The sequence below is a fragment of the Indicator indicator genome, chromosome 25, assembly GCF_027791375.1.
Source record: "Indicator indicator isolate 239-I01 chromosome 25, UM_Iind_1.1, whole genome shotgun sequence".
Lineage (NCBI taxonomy): Eukaryota > Metazoa > Chordata > Aves > Piciformes > Indicatoridae > Indicator > Indicator indicator.
In genome coordinates this window covers 1,998,368-2,011,711 of record NC_072034.1, presented here as the reverse complement: position 1 = coordinate 2,011,711, position 13,344 = coordinate 1,998,368, and the positions used below count along the sequence as shown (strand labels likewise).

Sequence of the window (13,344 nt, the reverse complement as noted above, 5' to 3'; positions counted from 1 at the left end):
GGAGGTGATATGAGAGAAGATTGTCAGCTGAAGGGCAGCTCCCTGCTCTAGGGTAAATCCAGTATTGCTTCACCCAGCTGCCACCTTCAGGCTCTTACAATCAGAGCTGGGGTCAGGATCTGCCCCTGAGCACTTGCAAATGGAGCCCTTGCACACACCTGAGTGGGTGAGTGCTGGAGGACGTGTTTGGTCCAACACGAGAGCTGCTGGGTGCATGCTGCCTGGAAAATGGAGCAGCTGAAGCCCAGGGCAGCGAGTGAGCAGCAGGCAGCTTCCCAGAACCCTGCCAGCATGTGGCAGGGCTGCTCCCCTGGGCAGGCTTGCAACACCTGCCCCACCACCAAAGCACAGCTCAGCCCAACACCTCCTGCTCTGCTGTACCGAGTGCCAGTGAGCAGGCCACAGAGGAGCCACCCCATGGCCTGGGATATCTGGCTCAGTATCAGGCCTGGCTCCACCTCCCCTGCCATTCCTGACAGGTGTGAAATCCCACCCCTGCTCCCTGCTAGCACTGAACCTCTCAGCACCATGGCATTGGACCAGGCAGGGATGCTCAGGGATGCTGCAGTTGATGTTGTACCCTTAGGTTTTCAGGGGGGCTGGTTTTGGTTTCGATTGATATAGATGAGAGAAAACCCCAGATCCTGTCATCAGGGGGCCAGCAGGTCCTGTCCTGTCTGGGTTTCTCTTTAGACAGGCTCTGAACTGTGGTGGAGTGCCACGTGCAGCGAGTGAAAACACAAAGCACCAGGCAGACTTGCCCAGGGCGAGCAGCTATGTGCAGGAATCACAGACACAGCATGGCAGGGGCTGGAAGGGACCTCCGGAGATCATCCAGTCCAACCCGCCTGCCAGAGCAGGGTCAGCCAGGGCAGGTTGCACAGGAACACATCCAGGTGGGCCTTGAAATGTCTCCAGAGATGGAGGCTCCACCACCTCTCTGGGCAGCCTGCTCCAGGGCTCTATCACCCTTACATTGCAGAAGTTCCTCCTCACGTTTAGATGGAACTTCTGATGGTCAAGTTTGTGCTCATTACCTCTTGTCCTGTCCCTGGGGACCACTGAGAAGAGTCTGGCCCCATCTTGCTGACACCACCCCTTAGATATTTGTAATTATTCCCTTTCTGGACAGGTTTTGCTCAGGTAATGCCTAAGACTTGGGAAAAGTGGTGGAGCACAGGGGAAACTTCATCATGTTAGGGAAAAATGATCTGCTGAGGGCTTTCAGAGCAGGGCTGCACATCCAGCTGCACGTTCCTGCTAGCAAAATCCATAGTGACTTTCAGAAAGGCAGCACCCAGGCCTTGCCCCTTCCCTCCTCCCCAGCTGTGATCCACATCCTCCTGACTGCAGCAAGCTTGGTTTGCATCAGCAGCACCGGAGTCACGCACACCTCACTTCAAAGGTTGCTCCCAGCCTCTGACAGCAGAAGGCTGTGGTATCTGCAGGTAAGGGGTGCAGTGACAGCTTGGTGAGCTGCCCAGCCAGACACTGCTGCAGCCTGAGTCACTGCCCCTCGCCTCCTGTCCCCAGCTGGCCAGATGGCAAAGGACCCCTGGTGTTCAAACAGCCCGGGAGCTCTGCCCGCCCTGGCTAAATAAACATTTGATGGCAGGCACCTGAGCTGCTTCCTGTGCCCTCACACATTCTGTGGGGGTTTATCAAGAGTAAAGAGAGTGAATAAGGAGGGCACAGGTGGCACTCAGGCTGCCCTGGAAGAGACGTTGCCCAAGCAGGCTCCGCCAAGCCCGCAGCTGCCACCATCGTCACAGGCTGTGTCCTGCCCACCCCATCCTGGGTGACAGCAGCCTGGCTCTTCAGCCTTGTCCCCAGGCTCAGAGCAGAAGGAACAAGAATTCAAATGCTCTGCCTGCCTGGGGGCTCCCAGAGCTGACAATGTGCACTGTCACATCCTGAGGGCATCCTGCCTTTTTCAGTCACCTCAAGGTGAGAGGCCATGGTCAGTGAGGAGGAGAGCAGGTCCCAGGAGCTGCCAGGCACAAGGAGAGAGAGCATCAGTGTGGAGTCAGCACAGTTTACTGGGATTCACTAGAGAGGGAGAGGCTGAACTGCTGCCTCAAGACATCTTGTCCTTGCCAGGGTGACCTTGTGGCCCCAGGGCTGCAGGTAGCCAGATGATGCAGTGCTCCACAGCAGCCACAGTCTTCATCCCTGGGGCATTTCGTGGAGCTGAGCCTGGGAGAAGACAGATAGGATGACAGAGAGAATCCTCCCCTCCAGCATGGCTGCAGTGCCACAGACACCGAGAGGGAGGGGACAGGAAAAATGTCAGCACCAACTCCATCTGTGCTGGGTGCTCTCTGAGTCCAGGCTGTGCTGAAGGCTTTCAGGGCTAGCAAAAAAGACAGCTGAGGCACAGAAGGCCCAGCCTGAGCAAGAACAAGGCAGTGTGCCACTGGCCCATCTCCTGCCACTGCACCACTGGTCCATGGGAAACAACATCTGGCTGAGGACAGACACCAAATCTCTGGCTGTGCCCTTGAGAACAGGTCCTTGCTCATCTTTCAGGTGCACCCTGTGGGGCTCACCAGCCTTTGTGGAAGCTCCTTGTCTTGTGAGACTGCCAGAAGGGCCCAGGCAGAGCTGGAACTGGGAGCAGCAGCCCCAGCCTAGGTGTCCTACAGCAAGCCCGGGTGCTGGCAGGAGCAGTGGCTCAGTAGGTGGCACTCTGCATCCATCACCTTCCCAAAGGTGAGCCCTGCCTTTCCCAGCCCAGCCACCTGCAGCCCCTTCTCCCTTCACTGCTCCTGGGGACCTGCTCCAGAAGCTCTGCCTGGGGGCCAGTGTCCAAGTGTCCCTCCAGCCCTGGAAGGAGGACATGGCCAAGCTTAGTGCCTCCTCTCCCAACAGCACACAGCACAGACATCTCACCCTGAGTGTCCTGAAAGAGGTGTCCTCTGGAGGGTGTCCTCTTGGAGAAGCAGCCAAGTAGGGCTTTGGCAGGATGCCACAATTTGGGAAGAGCTTGAATAGGTTACCCAGGAAGGTGGTGGAGTAACTGTCCCTAGAGGTGTTCAAGAAACCTGTGGACATGGCACTTTGGGAGGTGGTTTAATGACCGTGGTGGTGTTAGGTCAATGGTTGGACTGGATCATCTTAGAGGTCTTTTCCAATCCAAACAATTCCATGATTCTGTGTCCTACTTGAAGCTCTCTGTGGCCCAATGGCCATCACCACCTGGCTGCCTTTCTGCATGCTGAGGAGCAATGATGTCTGATGCCAGGCTGTCTGATGCCAGGCTGTCCCTTCCCCAGGGAAGCAGAAGCAGCAGGAGGGAAGTCGGCCAAATGCCTGACAACTCAAAGCATGCCAAGCCAAATTCCTTCCTGTTGCCAGTCAATGAAGGGAGCCATCAGCTGGAGATTGGAGGAGAGAGGGAAGGTGATGAGTCAGAGGTTGGCTATGCTGTGTTTGGTCTCCAAACAGTGCAGGTAACACGGGCAATTGCACCCGGGTCATTCAACCTTTCCCCTGCTAAGCTTCTCCTCTGGGTTGCTTCACAGTGTGCCAAGCACGGTGCAGGGGCTGAAGCTGAAAGTGCTTGGTCTGATGCTTGGAATGGACATTAAGAAAATGAATTGAACATGTTTCCAGGGGCTCCCTGGTTAAAATAAATGGGAGGAATACTTCATTTGAACAGCTGCAAAAAAATAAAAACAACCCACCCTCATTCAGGAGGGAAGCTGTGAGGAAGCTGGCCCTGGATGCAGCAGGTGGGCAGCAAGAAAAACTCCCAGTTTACAGATGTCCCTTTAGCCCTTCCCACACAACCCACTCCATGTTTCCACAGGGGACACCCCAAGGTCTCTGCCTTTGGAGGACCTCCATGCACACACACTCTGCTAATGGACTTGTGGGGGCTTGTGGGAAGGGACCTCTGCTCTGAGGAGGAAAGGAGGGGCCCTGTGGAGCCCCAGATGATGATCATTCCCAAATGATGGCTCAGCTGTATCCCAGGAACTGCTCAGCAGCTGCCCACCAGTGCTGCAGCTGGACTGAGTGCTGTCTGTGCCAGGGCTGTGGGGGGATTTATCCTCTCTGCCACCAACACCATGAGAAATGGCCTGGGGAAGGAGGGGAAAAGAGCAATAGAACCCCAGCGGTAAAGCCATCAGCTAACGACAATCAGCTTTAATTGTGCCACACACAGAGGGGCTGAGAGAGGCTGGCAGGGGGGTTCTGTTGCAGGTTAAGGTCCCAGCGACAACTCCTTCTCCAGAGCTCTGGGGACTGGTGTGACCCAGCAAGATTGCACCAGGAGCTGCATGTCATCCTTCAGCATGTGTGCAAGGGGGTAGAAGGTTTAATGGCTGAGCAACCTGGATCCCAGCCACCTCCAGCAAAGGCTCTGCCAGATTCTTGAGTAGCATTCCAGCCCCTCTTGGTTAGAAAAGAACGTGGCCCAGATCCTCCTTTCCCCATGTTCATTGCTGCCCTGCCACACAGAGCCTTTCTGGGGACCAGAGTGGAGGGACACTGACCCCTTTGTCCTGACCCCCTCACAAGGCTTTTCTGAGTCATTCCCTACACCACCACCTTACACGCCCTGCCCTGGGTTTTGTCCCCTACAGTAGGCCTGCTTCAGGCTTTCTTGTGCAAGGAGAGGTGGCCATGCTAAGGCTCCCTCTGCTATGGGGCACTCTGTTGCTTGACAGCCAAAATGTCCCCGAGGAGTGTGTTTGCCTCTGCCTGGACTCATGCCCACCCTGCTTCCCACGAGATACTCAGACATTACTCATGGGAACGCGCAGGGACCGGGGCTGAGAGCCATCCCCAGATTTATTGCCCAGAACTATCCCAGCCATGTCCTGCCTGCTTCCTCCCTGCAGAGCAAAGAGCAGAGTGCCCGCAGAGGCGTGCCCACACCATAAACCCCTGACTGTCTGTCTGTCTGTGTACAGCGCTCTCCTTGGCAACCCCGGGGTGAGCAATCAAGCTGCTGAAGGGTCTGGAGCACAAGTCTTGAGGAGTGGCTGAGAGGAGACCTTCTGGCTCTCTACAACTCCCTGAAAGGAGGCTGGAGCCAGGTGGGGTTGGGCTCTGCTCCCAACAAGCACCACGATGAGAGTCCTGGGGCTGTTTGGCTTGAAGAGGAGGCTGCAGGGGGGATCTTATCAATGCTTATGAATACCTCAAGGGTGGTGCCAGCAAGATGGGGCCAGACTCTTCTCAGTGGTCCCCAGGGACAGGACAAGAGGTAATGAGCACAAACTTGACCATCAGAAGTTCCATCTAAACGTGAGGAGGAACTTCTGCAATGTAAGGGTGATAGAGCCCTGGAGCAGGCTGCCCAGAGAGGTGGTGGAGTCTCCATCTCTGGAGACATTTCAAGGCCCACCTGGATGTGTTCCTGTGCAACCTGCCCTGGCTGACCCTGCTCTGGCAGGCGGGTTGGACTGGATGATCTCCGGAGGTCCCTTCCAGCCCCTGCCATGCTGTGTCTGTGATTCCTGCACACAGCTGCTCGCCCTGGGCAAGTCTGCCTGGTGCTTTGCGTTTTCACTCGCTGCACGTGGCACTCCACCACAGTTCAGAGCCTGTCTAAAGAGAAACCCAGACAGGACAGGACCTGCTGGCCCCCTGATGGCAGGACTCTGTGAGAGGTCAGACATGAGGAGCAAGTTCTTCCCCAGAAGGGCTGTCAGGGAGCCCTGTCCCAGGCTGCCCAGGGCAGCGGTGGAGTCCGCATTCCCGGCGGGGCCTCCATGCTGCGGTGCTGAGGGCCGCGGCTCAGGTAACGGTCGGAGCGGAGGCTGCCGCAGCCTTTCCCGTGCCCTTTTCCCACCTCGAACGCCTCACCGCGCCACCGCCCGGTGGGGAGCGGCCACTGCGTCTGCGCCCCGCGCGCGCCGCCCTCACCTGTCCGCGCGCCGCGCCCCGTCCCGCCCCGCCCCGCTGACGGGGCTCGCGTCCGGGCGCGCGCGCGGGCCGCCTATAAAGCGGGCGGCGGCGGCGGGCGGCCCCTCATGGAGCGCTGCGAGCTGCTGCCGCCTGCCCGCCGTACCGCCCTCTGCACCTCATAGTCCCCCGTGGCCGGACTGCCGATGCGCGCTGTGGCGTTGATGGCCGCGCTGGCTGCGCTGGCAGGTGCGTGCGGGGAGCGGGCGGGAGGCGGGAATGGGGCAGCGCGGGGGCCGGGTTGTTGTGCCGCGGCCGTGCCTGTGGCCCTTCGCCCACCGCGTCATGTTCCCCCTCACAGCCTGCCGGCCTGCCGCCGCCTCCTCGCCCAACTCCACGGAGCCGGAGCGGTACGGGGGACCTCTCCAGCGGGAGCCCGAAGTCCGGGAGGGTGAGGCCGTGCCGGGTCCCGACTACGAGGAGGATGAGGAGTACGAGGAGGCGCCGCCCGTGCACCAGTACATCGTGGACGACTTGATCCGAGGTGAGCCGGACGGGGCCAGGTGCGAGGCGGCGCCGGGCCTCAGGGCTCCGCTTGTGAGCGAGCACCGGCGGCTTCCTCATTTCTCTCACCTGTGAGGCTACTGCGCTTGGCTGCCATAGAGCAAAAACCTGCTTCTGCTGGGAACTTGCCTTAAGAACAGGCTGTCAGGGCTGGGAACTTAACGAGGCTGCAGCTGGGGAGGCTGCAGGTGTGCTGATTGCCTGCTATGCTGCTTCTCTTCTGATAAAGCTGGCAGAACTGCCATGGCCTGGCTGCCTCCTGCTTATCATGGATGCCTCCGTGGGGTCTGTGGGGCTGTTTGGCCCTAAAGGTGAAGCTGACATCAGGTTGTCCTGCTCCAGGGATTTTCTAGGTGCTTTTTCCCTGTGGCTCGTTGGGGTTGGAATAGAGTAAAACTTGCAGGGAAAGCAAATACTTAGCAGTTACAGGAAAGATGAAGCATCTTTCAGGCAACACTTCACTATCAGTAGCTGTTGTGTGGACTGTCTACTTTGTGAAGCTGTGAGGAGGTCTCAGTAGCTCACCTGACTATGAGGCTGAGAGGGAGTTCTTGCTTCTAATTCCAGTACCATTGTAATGCAAGCCAGGTACCTACAAGTGATTTAAACCTCAGTAGGTGTTAGTAGGCTGGTGCTGTTGCCCTGTAGGGTGCATCTAGTTAATGTTCATGTAGAAACATCCTGAGACCTGACTGAGACTGAAAGATCTCTTAGGTGAGGAGGGACCATGTGCCAGATGCTCGGTCTAGGGAATCTGTGGATCCTTGCTGAAGTTTTCCATGAGTTGAAGATCTCTGGGGAAACAGGAATGTCAGTTATCGAGCAGCCCAGCCTGTCAGACTACTGGCTTGTGACTTAGGTGTTGTATAACTGCACTGAAACTTGAATAGTTAGCAAAGGTGGTTGGTTTGTAGACCAGCTCTTCTACTTGGCATGAGGTTTATCTGTGAAGCTTTCATGCTGTTATGACTCAGCTGTGGATGGCTTTCCTGGCTGTGCAGCTTGCAGACAGGGACACAGAGATCAACTGACAAGCCAAGCCTTGAAGAGGGAAGAATGGAAACAGCCTCAATTATGAAAGTGTGAACCTAAATATCAGGTTGAACTGGACAGAGCAGGGGCCTCTGCAGTCAGGAGTAAGCTCACATTTCCAGGGACAGGAAGCCTTGCTGCAGGAGCAATGTTCCTCCTTTACATACTAATATAGTTCATACCATTTGGATCAGACTTCTGGTTGCTGAAGGCATTTTTGCTTTTTAAGTAACTTCAAGCCAGGCTTGTTGCTCTGGAAGTTGAAACAATCAGCTGTCTAGACAACAGTGAGCTACACCTTGTTTCTTTGTGGAGGCTCTCCTTTTGTCACTGGAAATACAGGGTTCTGAAGTGGTTGGATCCAGTTGTGTTCCATTGTCATGGCTGCCTCCATGCCTAGTGCTCCAGAGATGACTGCAGAGCATGATGGAGGAGCTGAAGTGTGCTGTCAGTAGCTCTGCTGTTCTCCAGACCTGTCCAGGCTGCCCTGGAGAAGTGTTGCTGTTGAACACCCTGCTGGGGTGGTTTCCTCAGAAAAGTGAGGTTTCCCCAACTTGCTCCAAAACAGTGCTGTTGAGCTTTGGCTCCTGCATGGAGCTCATGGCTCTTAGTCAATGACTGGCTTAGCTGCTTCTCCCCAGTGAAAGGAAGATGATTGCCCTTAAATCCAAAGGGTGCTCAGTCACCAGCATTTGAAACCACATGCTTCTAGAGGTTTCTCTTAATTGAGATAATGAGGGGCAACAGTAAGTGGCAGAACAAATCGCTTGCCTCTTGCGGACTAGCCTGCCTTGTTGGCTCCCTTGGTGCAGCTGGCATCTTCCAAGGCAGGAGAACTGGAAGGGAGCTATCTTCTGCTGAAGACAGCACTGCGGGTTGGTGAGGAGGAACAAGTCTGCTAACTGGGATAGCAAGCTGTCCTGCCTCTGCAAGCACCCAGGACTACCTAGCCAGTTAGAATACCTTTCATCACTGATGCAAATGGAGAGCTGCTAGCCTTGTCTGAGTCAACATAAAGCTGGTGGATGGCTGGGCTCAGCATGAGCTCTGTGTTCCTGACAGCCTTTGCTTGAACCACACAATATCAGCTCCAGTGTTCAATGCTGCAAAGTGCAGCTCTGCTGCTCTTCAACTCTGGTGGCTCTCCCAGCTCAGCTGCTCATGCCGCTTTTGGTCTGCGCTGCACAGGACTTGCCGGTGGCAGAGTTGCACTCAATGAGCTTCTGAGCTTGCTGCTTGCTGTCAAGTGCTCAGCTGCATCCTCCCTCACATCTTATGCTTCCTGCTCCCAGGTTCTCCTGCAGCAGCCAGCCCTGGCCCCTCTCTACATTCTGTAATTCAGAATCCAGCTTTCTAGCATGGCTGGACTGAGTCATCTTGTCCTTTTTTCAGTTGAACCCGTGGTTAAACCCAAGCCAACAAAGAGGGGGGGTGAGAAGAATGCCGGCAAACCAAGAAGGAAGAAAAACAAAGGGAAAAACAAAAAGAAAGGGACTCCCTGTGAAATGGAATACAAAAACTTTTGCATCCATGGGGAATGCATATACCTAGAGCATCTGCAGATGGTGACCTGCAAGTAAGTTTCTTGTACTTTGAGTTAGGTGTGATTGGCATGAGCCAGTGGCACACGAGGACCCAGGAGAAAAATCAGTGTCACCTTGGCATAGGTCCAGCTCCTGGTGTATTTTGACTGAGAACCTTTCTGCCATGTAAATTAAGTGATGATGGAATCTGGAGATGCATAACAAGCCACTGAACTCATCAGTTGGTCATCAGCTCAAACCAAAAGAATGACAAGGCGTGTCTTCCTGGAACATCACGCCCAGGCTGATCTGGACTTGTTGAAATGCTGACAGCCCTTGTGTGAGCCCTGAGTGCGTTTCACCAACGCGCTCACCGGGGACGGCCATGGGAAAGGCGGACGGTGGCTGCCGGGCTTGAGGGTGTGTGGGTGTCCTTGGCTCCAGACAGCACCCCAGCTGATAAGAGCTTGTGTTCCTGTTTGCTTGCAGGTGTCATCAGGACTTTTTTGGCGAGCGCTGTGGGGAACAATTCATGAAGACTCAGAGGAAGAATGATGTGGCAGACTACTCGAAGACTGTGCTGGTGGTGGTGGCTGTCCTGCTCTCCAGCATCAGCTTCGTTGCTGTGCTTGTCGTTGTGATAGTGCAGTAAGTATTCTGCTCCATGGGGGGCTGTCAAGCTTAAGTGTGAGCAGGGCTTGTGGCCAGTAGCCCTGAAACCTGTGTGGCTCATCTGAATTGCCTGTGTGGAAGGCAGCCAGAAGGGCTGAGTGCTTAGCCCAGCCTGGATGTCTTGAAGATAGAAGCAAGGTCTGAGAAGCTCATAAGTGACTGTGTTCAGTAACCCTCCCTCACGAGGGGCTGTGGGCAGCCTGTGACCCTTATGCTTTAGAACAAGAGCCCTTCTGCTCCTGCCCTGGCCAGGACAGTGACAGTGCTGCAGAGCACCAGCAGGAAGTGGAGGAGGAGCATTAATGCTGACGCAGCGTTGCCTTCCCTAATCCCTGTGGAGAAGCCTGCAAGCAGCAATGTAACAGCCTCATGCACAGCTGTTAGCCAACACTTGGGTACACAGCTGGAGGGAAGGAAATTGTGCTCCAGCTGTCCAGTTAGTCATGGAGCTTGCTGGGTTGAAATACTTGCACTGGGGGGGAAACAAATGCTGTCAGTCCCAGATGCTGTACTGCTTGCTGGTAAGCTGGAAGGGGCAACCATTCCAGCCTAACAACTGCCACCAGCTCAGGGTGGTGGGGAATGGGAATCTGGGCTGCTCCTGGGAATGTTTCAAGCCATAGACCAAGCTCTTCCATGTCCCTGCTGAAAGGCAGTGTGCAGCAGCTGTGCCTGCTGTGCCTTTGGTTCTTGCCAGTCTTGGCCAGGTGTTGGCTCTGAGGTTAGAGAGCACAGGAGAGCTGCCTCCAGCATCCCCAGAATGCTGCAGCTGTGCTCCGGTTGTGACCCTGCAGCTCCACTACAGCAGGGCTTGGAGTGTTGTAGGTGAAACTCACAAGTGCAGTCTAATTTTAGCTCTTGCTGAAGCACACCAGCTGAACTGGGGACGTGCTGTACCCTTTCCTGCAGTTCAGGAAACAAGGTATGCATCTGTCATTGCACTGTTGCTTCATATTCAGACCTGAGCTTGAGGAATGCTGGAATGAACACTTGCTCTCTGAGCACTGCCTCGGTCCCTTCTGCTAGGAGAAAACCAGTTCTGTAGCCTGTGAGTAGAGGATTGTGGAGAGTTTCTGCAGTGAGCTAGGGAATGGGATTGTTTCATGCTCTGAACCTTCACAGGTTAGAAGCCTGTGGTTCATCAGTCTGTGCCTTCATCCAGAGCAGCTAGAAGGCCTGTGGGAACAGCCACTGGAAAAGGCTGGAGGAAGGAGAGAAAGTCATTAAGAAGTTTGCTTAGATGTTCAAGGGATGCATCAAGGGGACAGGGACTTCAGGTGCTTGAAATCCACAGGGCTCTGCTGTGAGAAGGAAGAAGGCAGTTTAATCTCTGTGGCCCTTTGCTAAAGCCACCAGGAGATCTGTCCCCAGAGAGTGTCTCCTGGTTTGTTGTTTCAGCAGTGAACCCTCTTCATCTTGCTCCCTAGCTGTGCTTAAGCCAGGAAGCTCCAGCTGTGAGAGACAGAACTGACAGGGCCTGGCTCAGGGCTGCTCTGTTTTATCATCAGACACTGCTTGGTGCTAAACGTTCAGACCTGTCCGGCTTGAAACTTCCTAATGCTAAGGAAGTGCTTGAGGCCTGGAAAAGCTGCAGAGGCCCTGGGGGCTGGTGACAGCAGGATGCACAGCAGGCTTCAGAATGGTCTCTAACATGCCATCGTTCCACAGGGTCAGAAAAAAGTGTCCTCAGTATGAAGAGAAGGAAGAAAGGAAAAAACTTCGACAAGAGACTAGAAATGGCCATGTTGGTGTGTAAATGAGGAGAAAGCAGGTATGAAAGCTGACCTTGACTGATCTTCAGCACTTCCAGGCTGGAGTTACCCTTGTGAGAGCTGCAGGCATGTTGTGCAAAGCTAATGCTTGCTTCTAACAGCTTGAAGTGCCCTGAAATGCATGGCTTCTGGTTTCCCAAAACTACCTGAGCTGTGAAAACTCAGCAGCTCTCCTAATTCCTGGACTACTGCCTTTAAAAAGTGCGGGTAGGAAACTGTATGGAGATAAGTGGACTTGGGAAGGAAAAATGCCTAATTATCTGGGCAGGTGGCAGGTTTAGTGGAAGAAAACATGCCAGACTTCCAGCAGCAGCCAAGGGAATCATCACCTCTCGAGAGAAGCACTGAGTATTTTCATGTCTTCTCTGTGAGGCATCAGGAGCTTCTGGTGCTTGGAGGCTGTAGACTGAGGCAGATGCCAGTTCTGGAGCACCAGTTTCATTCTGTCCTAGCAATTGAGTGCCAAAGCTTCTTGGCCTGAGTGGATCACTGCTGAGAGAAATCTAGTGGACTTGACTGAGCAAGCAGGTTGGTCTCTGCAGAGCAGAAGTGAACCTCCCAGCGGAGTTGAGGATCCTTCCTGAGCAGGAGTTATGCTCCAAGCTGAAGGAGGAAACTCTAGAGGATAGTCCTGAAGTTCTGGCAGAATTCAGAAATTTTGTTTTGCCATGTCTCAGCTACAGACCTTGCCCAGCTTTGCCCAGGGACAGATGGAGTGTTCTGCCCCACGTTTGCTTGAAGCTGAAGAGGTTCTAGCAGTGCATGCGCTTAGCCTGCTTTGGCTGTAGGTTTGATGTTCTAGCAGAGCGCCCCTGTCTTTGGGGCTGATTAACCTGCCTGGTCTGCCCCTTACAGAACAGTTCTTATGTGGCCACTGCCAAGCTGCAGGATGCCTCTGGCTACCTGACATCCACCTGGACACCGTGGGCTGGAGTTGCTGCCACTAAGCCCTGACTGATGGAGACAGAGGCTGCTGCAAGGAGATGTCAACGTGCCACTTGCTGCTGGATCACTTGCTGGGGAGGGCAGTCCCCACTGGTCTTGGCACAGTGATGTTGGAAGGAGCTGCCACTATGGCTGGAGGACCTGCTGTCAACACCTGCTGGAGACTGCTGCTGCTGAGCCCTCTCAGTGCTGGAGCTCCAGTCCCTGCTGTCGTGTGGAAGGACTTTCTTCTGTTAGCAAGTCTCCTTTGGCAGCTCTCACTCAGAGAGCTTGTCGCAGCTTTCAGGAATGGATGGCAGGGAGAAAATTTCCTTCCTTTTCCCAGAGCGAAGACTGGAAGAGCTCTGGATTGCTTCTCTCCCCAGATCTCAGTGGATGAAAAACCTAATTGTGCTGTCACTCTGCTCCCAGCTTCAAAGAGCTTCAGCTCCAGTTCTGACTTGCAGGGTGTTGGTGACAGATCTTTGTCAGCCACACCTGGGCTCTGTTACTGTGTGCATGGAAGGTGTTCAGCAGGACTGGCTGTGTGAGTGGGGCTGTCCTTTGTGTGTGTGCTAGCCTGAGCTAAAGTTAGGCTCCTCAGGATGCTGCGGCAGCAAAGGCAAGGTCTGAAGGAAAAGACCCATCTCAGACATGCTGAAAAGCCTGGACCCATCTGTTCTAAACACAAAGCTACTTCTGTTACCCAGGTCCTCGACGCTGCTTTAAGCAGCCCTTAAAGTACAAAATACTTCCCATCAGATTTAATCAGCTGAACTTGACCAACCACCTGTTCCCTTGAAGAATCCAGCTGTGATGCACTGACACTCTGCAGGCAGTGGTCCCTTGTGCTCTACCTTCTGGTGCAAAAACCTCAACTTACCTCAAACTTTCCTGACCCAAGTGTCCTTGATTTCTTGAACTGTCCATGCAGCCTTGAGCACAGAGTATTATTGGAGTTCAGTTTCTTCTTGGAAGAGTGAATGTGTTCTGTGTAA

General features: G+C 54.5%; 1 protein-coding gene across 1 annotated transcript; it reads left to right on the top strand.

Moving 5' to 3' along the window:
- The first annotated feature begins 6,065 nt into the window (after positions 1 to 6,065).
- AREG (amphiregulin) lies at positions 6,066 to 11,406 on the top strand. The gene is made up of 5 exons (XM_054392429.1): positions 6,066 to 6,108; positions 6,221 to 6,403; positions 8,848 to 9,031; positions 9,468 to 9,626; positions 11,319 to 11,406. Exons 1-5 carry the CDS (start codon positions 6,066 to 6,068, stop codon positions 11,404 to 11,406), a joined length of 657 nt encoding a protein of 218 aa, XP_054248404.1.
- Positions 11,407 to 13,344: the final 1,938 nt, after the last annotated feature.